Source organism: Actinia tenebrosa, unplaced genomic scaffold (assembly GCF_029948245.1).
Source record: "Actinia tenebrosa isolate PJP-AT-01 unplaced genomic scaffold, QUT_ActTen_1.0 PGA_scaffold0__85_contigs__length_37466705, whole genome shotgun sequence".
Lineage (NCBI taxonomy): Eukaryota > Metazoa > Cnidaria > Anthozoa > Actiniaria > Actiniidae > Actinia > Actinia tenebrosa.
The window spans coordinates 36718000-36725087 of record NW_028292569.1 but is presented as its reverse complement, the minus strand read 5'-3'; the positions used below and the strand labels follow the sequence as shown (position 1 = coordinate 36725087).

The 7088-nt window shown below is 39.0% G+C and overlaps 1 protein-coding gene across 1 annotated transcript; it reads left to right on the top strand.

Annotated features, from left to right (window-relative positions):
* The first annotated feature begins 341 nt into the window (after positions 1-341).
* Positions 342-4947, top strand: LOC116305666 (cuticlin-6). Its single transcript, XM_031715625.2, has 6 exons — positions 342-641; positions 1323-1365; positions 1668-1793; positions 2941-3168; positions 3943-4134; positions 4242-4947. The coding sequence occupies exons 1-6, from the start codon at positions 594-596 to the stop codon at positions 4499-4501; spliced, it is 897 nt and encodes a 298-aa protein (XP_031571485.2). The 5' UTR covers positions 342-593; the 3' UTR covers positions 4502-4947.
* The last annotated feature ends 2141 nt before the right edge of the window (positions 4948-7088 follow it).

The window sequence follows — 7088 nt, the reverse complement described above, 5'->3', positions numbered from 1 at the left end:
ATTCCACGTCGAAACTTCAATCATTTTTTAATAACCAAACCGTGGCTGCTGGCCGTGAAATGAAATTGTTTCCGGCCCGAGAGATAACAAAAATAGGTCCAAAATTATTTCTCGTATTTGCTTAATATTACGGATGTTTTGAATAAGTTTAGTAGAGAATTTGCTTATTATGGAAATGTCGTACACGGATAATAACATCTGAAGATGTTTAATTCAATACAAAAAAATGATTGATTGTTTGGTCTTGATTTGTCGTCTATAACTGAGTATTCTCTAGCAACTACACTACTTCTTAACTATATATAGACAAGAATCGCAAACCGATAACGAAAGACAGAAAGCCGATTCACGCAATAATCATTGGGCGGCGGGTTTATTGCAGCTGGACCAGTTTGTTGGCTGATTGTCAGCTGAATGTCTCTGGATCATTATCATAAATATAATACTACCCTAAGTATTGCCCCATCTCATCTGTCCTGCTGTTACTAGCCCTAGTAGCACCGACTCAATAGAAAACGGTAGAACTTTGTCTTCTGGTTGTGAAGGGGGCAGTTGTGTTATGTTATGTAGAATCTAACAAACCTCTCTACATCATGGCGACGTTCAACGGTTATTTGTCTTTGGTTATTTTCCTTTTAAAGGTTAGTTGACAAATGGTATCATATAAATCGTGAACAAAAAAACGCGCTATTTTTGTTAAGATCTCTTTTCGTTAACGTGAATTCTAGATTTTCTTGCAGCAAAACATTCATCGCTTTTTCTTCTTCTTCTTCTGTTCATATTCTACTTTTCTTTTTCTTCTACTTTTTTTAATTACATAGATACTTATACTTATTTTTTCTTAACGAAAGAGTACTCGTACTGATCCTGCAAAACACTTGACCTTGTTTGTGCATTTCGTACGAAAACCGTGTCTTCGTTTGTTCTTTTCTTTTCTCTTCCCTCTGAAGAATACCTCGCCCAACTCAGAATTAGATAGTTCTAGTACTGCCATACAAGATTAATAGTTACTTATGCTCGAATACCCACACAAACCGCCTTGTGTTTCACAGATACCTTCACAATTGCTCTTTTGTTGTTTTTAGACTAGCTATTAATCATGTTAACAATCCTATCTTTTTCTCTTCACCTTAGCTTTGCTCTCTACACACACAACGTTTTGAATGTTGACCATTGATCTCAATAAACTCTACACTATGATCATAAATGACTTATGACCCAAAAGCAGTCATTTCAGTTTTGTATTTTACTCTTATTCCTAATATTTCATAACCGTTTTTTCCCACCTCAAGTCATTGAAGTTTTTGCTTTATTTTTTTAAGATGTTTTATGCAGATGAATCGATGTTCTCACAAGCCCAGCAAGGTGATCCTAATAACTAAACTCATTATAAATTTCTTATAGAAATTAAATTAAGAAAATTTTAAAATATTTCAGTAGCGATTAACCAAGAAAAAATTGATTATGGAAGTCGGATCTTTTTTTAATGTTATATTGACTTTCAAGTATTCTACGAATGACCTCACTTAGCGTGCTGAGATTTGAACGAGTTTCACAGCTCTTTTCCTGTGTTCTTTGCCGCTAAGTCTTTGAACCGACTCCCCGTCAAGAATGTGTTATCATCAAAACTACTTTAAGATTAAAACGTCCTTTTGGGTATGTTTTAGTTTGTCCTATCTCCATGGATACCGTGTTCTTACTGGATGGCTCTTCAAGTATTGGTCAAAGTGACTTCGACAAGATGAAGGAATTTATCATAAGTGTCCTTGAACATTTCAGAATATCTGAAAAAGGTATTGTTTTTCATGTATTGTGTGTGCTATTGGTATTTCATGTACACAAACCACTCAACACGCATACGTGAAGTTAAACTATCCTATCCTGCTTTGCGTGCTCTGTAAGCCGTTACTTTATTAACACAGAGTATAAAAGGTTGATTCAAACGTCTTGGTTCTTATCTTTATGATTGCCTCAAGGGAATGATGCCTATCTCGAAATGGCTATAGGTTACTAAGGTAATCGTCATTTCTAAAGAATGACCGCGGGCTCAGTTATCGCGGATATTGGCAATTGAAAGAGATGACTGGTGTTGTTAGAATACGAGATACGAGTGATGAACAAGAAACATGAGTAAACAACGTACCATCGCTATAACATTAAATAGAGTATCGAACACAACAAAAAAATGGATATATTAGTCCTATACGCTGAATCAAAATTTGACGACTAATTAGAAAAATATTGTTCTGGACGCTGACTAGCTTCTCTTACATGTGAAAACGCTTTTGTTTCCACGTGAAGACGAGACTAGTCACTTCAGAACAATAGCTATTTGAACTGATGCTACCGTACCTAGGTCACTACATCAAAGGCAGCAGAGATCTCAGAGAGTAGTTGACGTTCCAGTTTGTAAAGCGGGACAGATATAAAAACAGCTTTATCACAAGCCATAGCTTCTAATTATAGTCTTTTCTTTAAATAGCTTTTTTTATCTTCGAAACCTGTCGTTTTATAATAATCTGAAAGCGTCACATAATTTCTTATACAGTATCGTAACATTATATTCTATATATTATAGATTATCATTTCATAGATTATTATATATATATTTCAGTTATTGATAATGATGGTGATAATGCATTGTAGAGTTTAACACGTAGTCCAGTCGGAAGACTGCGACGTGTTGAATTCTTCGAAATAAACGATTTATTTATCTATCTGGTGGCCATATTACGATTCGGTGAATATGGCTCGGGAGAAGACTCCTTGTTTTTTGAAGAAAAGGCATGATTATGTGACAAAAGTCACGCATGCGTGAAATAGATAAACTGAAACATTGATACATATGTGATGACAGACTTGAATATTATTGTTAAGAAAATCGCAGATAAAACCGCACTGATAGATACCAACTATTTCCATATATATTGTTGTTGTCAGAATCTCATGTTGGAGTGGTTCACTATAGTGATAGTCCTTCAACCAAGGTCTTTCTTACTGATGTCCAGAACACCTCATCAATTTACACTAAGATCCGTGCTATGCCGTTCATTGGAGGAAACACACACACAGATCTGGGACTGAACGAGTCACGGTACTTGTTTTTAGATGGAAGTCGTCTAAATGTTCCTCGTGTACTTATTGTTATAACTGACGGTGAAAGCAATGGTAGGTGACTGAAGATGATAGAATGAATATTACTAGAGATTCGAATAGCACCCAGGAGTGTGGACAGGGTAAAGAGCTGTAGGGTGCCTGCTGGATTTGCCGAGGGAGGAAAACCGGAGAACTCAAACCAAAACTCTCGAATCAAGGGAGATGTCATACGAAATCAGTGCACTACCCATTGCACCCTTGATTCTTTATTTAGGGGAGGGGAGGGGAGGGCCAGATGATTCATATAGGTTAAGGTGCACTTAGACCCTATTTTTTTACATTCTTAACTGTTTGTACTGAACATTTTAAAATGAATGCGAAAAATTGTTTTAAAAATACGAAATGTGTGGTCCATTACCACAGAATCAAAGAAGGAGTCTGGGTCTGAGTGTGATGTCATCATAGGCCATGACTTGTTGCTTGGTGCCTGAAGGTTAGTAAACAAATTGAGTAGTTTTGAACGACAGAAGAGATTGTTGAAGACAAATTCATTGAAGATAGACTCTGATATAGAATCTGTTGTAATCTGTGGTTATGTTGGCCTGTGGTGATGTCACACGTCGCTCGATCTAGTCTCCTCTGTAATTACGGCCATGGTTCACTTACTTCGGCTAAAATGGTCTTTTTTCCAATCTTTGACAGAGCACCAAAAATTCCCGTTTTGATGGATCTAGAAACATTTTCAAAGAGCTGCTCTTTGTGACTTAAAGTTTTACTGCAGATCGGAAAAAACTAGGGTGTATATGCACTTTACTCACGACAGGTCCCTACTTTGTTTCTCATCAGGTGAGAGCGTGGTTGTGGACTCTAACCTTCTGAGAGATGATGGTGTATTCGTTCTAGCCCTTGGTGTAGGACCTCGAGTCAGCACGGTAGAGCTACGTCAAATGGCAACCACCTTTGACCATGTCTATCAGTTTACATCCGCTGATCAAGTACAAAGTCAGAAAGCAAAAATAGCTAGTGCCATTTGTGCAGGTATTAACAATGTTGCTAAGGTTATTGGGTTGTTAAGGAAGAAGGGTGGTCGGAAAGGGGGTTTCTATGGTTACCCTTGTTTGACATAACCTATTTGTTGGTTACAGTGACGAGGAAACCACAGCTTTACTTCACCTTGGTAACGAACAACTCCGTGATGGTTGGTCACGTGATCACCAGTAGTCACGTGATTGATGACGTAGCCTGTGCATTCAAGTGTTTAAATAACGAACAGTGCTTTTCATTTGACTTTATGTCTGCATCCAATACATGCCAACTCAACTATTCAACGAAACAAGCCACTCCAGATGACGTCATTTCGGACGATGAATCCATTCATTATGACATGACGTTTTCTCTTCAATAATATGCCCTTTTCCGGTTTTAGTTAAAATGAAATTAGTAAAGAAGCTATGTAGAAAGACGCATTAGACAACTGATTTGGAACCGGAAGTCATTTGTCATACGAATGACGTCATATTTGAAGTATACTGGTTCTACATACCATGCAATATCCCAATCGTTGCTTGTATTTTCTAGTATATATACAGACCACACTGCTGCCGTTAGACGGGTGATTATACAATAGTATACAAGTGTAGGGGCGGATCCAGGTATTTTAGAAGGAGGTTGACTATCACGAAGGTTTTACCAGGAATGTACGATGTCCTGAGAAATTTGAGCAAAAGAGGGGTGACTATTCACCCTTCTTATCACCCCTGGATCCGCCCCTGCAAGTGGGATGTATCTTGGTATACGTAATATTTGATGGGAAGTGTAATCAGCTGACAAATATACAACATTTATTGTGCATTCTGATTGGCTGACTTGCTTCACGCATAGTGTACATGTGTTGCAAATATTATCTGTCTTGAACTGAAAACTACAAGACATACTAGAAAACTTATATAAACCAATTTAGAGGAGGAGTCGGTACAATTTACTTGTTAACACATATCTTGCCCCTTCTCCGTTGTTGCAAAAAATATCCCCCCCCCCCCCCATTATTTTCCCTTTATTTCTCTTTATTATAAAACTTTGTACGACTCGACTTTTTTCTGTTTCCTCCCTCTTAAGGCTTATTCTTTTAAATATCTCCACAACCCCCATCAAATTCAATTCCCACCTCCCTCCCACCCAACCCCCCCTTCGCCCCCACCCCCCCCCCCCACCCACCCACCCACCCCGTCCGCCATTCGCCGGGTTAAAATGATCCAATCCCGAGTACAAAAATATCTTTCGTGAGCTGATGCATATCCAGGTTAGTGGAAGACGGCAAGAAAATTGTCATTCATCTCATTCATTACAACTGAACTTCCTTGAAAAAATAAAACATTATCTTATATTTTACTTTCGTTATTTTTTCTTAATTCTAACTTACTCTTTCTTTCCTGCCTCTAGTAATTTGGATGGTTTGTTGGGCTGTTGCCAAAATAAAGCCTTTTATTGTAGGAACCATTCCTATCCATGAATAGCGGAGGCGGCGCTGACCTTAGAGGGGGAGTGTGCGTTGAGGCGTTTGTAACGATGATAAAAATCCGTTGCAAGGCTGCTAGACGAGGGCATTTGCGAACTGAACTGAGATAACGTCAATACCAAGTTAAAAAGTTGCTTTAAAGATGGTAAGCTTTCAAAATACTTGAATGGAGGTCAATGGCGTGGATGTATGAGAGGTTGCGTGCAGGAATTTTGTCGTGATGTGTAATTTTGACTGAACTAGAGGCGAATTATATCGTAAGAAATTGAGCGCGCTTCAGTGAAAAACCTTTCCTAATTTAAAGTACCAGCAATACTCCAATACGCAAAACTCGCTCGATATTGAAACAAATGTCAAGAAACTTCACAGACACCTAAACATAAAATCAAGAAGCAAAGTAATCCCTTCACGATAAGTCAACGTTAATAGCAAGATTGGGCTACCTGAGGATAAATTTAGTTTCATTTTTCAATGCACAATAACGAGGCTAAAAATATAATTGAACATTGGTTATTATATCCAAGGTGTGCTTTTGTCTTACCGTGCTTATTTTGAAGCCAAAAATGAAGCAAAAATAACCAACGTTATTTGTTTTTGTTACATTTTTTATTTGGAAGTCGAAAATGGAGCTAAAATAACCAACGTTATTTGTTTTTGTTACCTTGGTTATTTGGAAGCCAAAAATAAAGCTAAGATAACCAACGTTATTTGTTTTTGTTACATTGTTTAATTGGAAGCCAAAAATGAAGCTGAAATAACCACGGTGGGCGTTGCTCTTACCGTGGTTATTTTGAACCAAAAATGAAGCTAAAATAACCACGGTGGGCGTTGCTCACCCATGGGGACCCCTGCCGGGCCCAGTATAACACAAATAAGGGTTATCGTCGGTTTCTGGGGCCTGGGACCCAGCCATGACGTCATCAGAAACCCAAATCCATTTTGGGGGAAGGTGTCGGTGGGGTCCACACCCCCTGCCAACCTCACTCATGGGGACCCCTGCCGGGCCCAGTATAACACAAATAAGGGTTAGGGTCGGTTTCTGGGGCCTGGGACCCAGCCATGACGTCATCAGAAACCCAAATCGATTTTGGGGGAAGGTGTCGGTGGGGTCCACATCCCCTGCAAAGCTCTTACCGTGGTTATTTTGAAGCCACAAATGAAGCTAAAATAACCACGGTGGGCATTTGTCTTACCGTGGTCATTTTGAAGCCAAAAGTGAAGCTAAAATAACCACGGTGGGCTTTGCTCTTACCGTGGTTATTTTGAAGCCTAAAATGAAGCTAAAATAACCACGGTGGGCATTGCTCTTATCGTGGTTATTTTGAAGCCTAAAATGAAGCTTAAATAACCACGGTGGTGTCGGTGGGGTCCACACCCCCTGCCAACCTCACCCATGGGTACCCCTGCCGGGCCCAGTATAACACAAATAAGGGTTAGGGTCGGTTTCTGGTACCTGGGACACAGCCATGAGGTCATC

Bases quoted from the DNA above. Each gene is read 5' to 3' on its own strand.
- LOC116305666 (XM_031715625.2), top strand. From the start codon at position 594: ATGGCGACGTTCAACGGTTATTTGTCTTTGGTTATTTTCCTTTTAAAG. The intron at 642-1,322 runs GTTAGTTGACAA...TATTTTTTTAAG, and splicing joins TGGTTATTTTCCTTTTAAAG to ATGTTTTATGCAGATGAATC. The intron at 3,169-3,942 runs GTAGGTGACTGA...GTTTCTCATCAG, and splicing joins AACTGACGGTGAAAGCAATG to GTGAGAGCGTGGTTGTGGAC.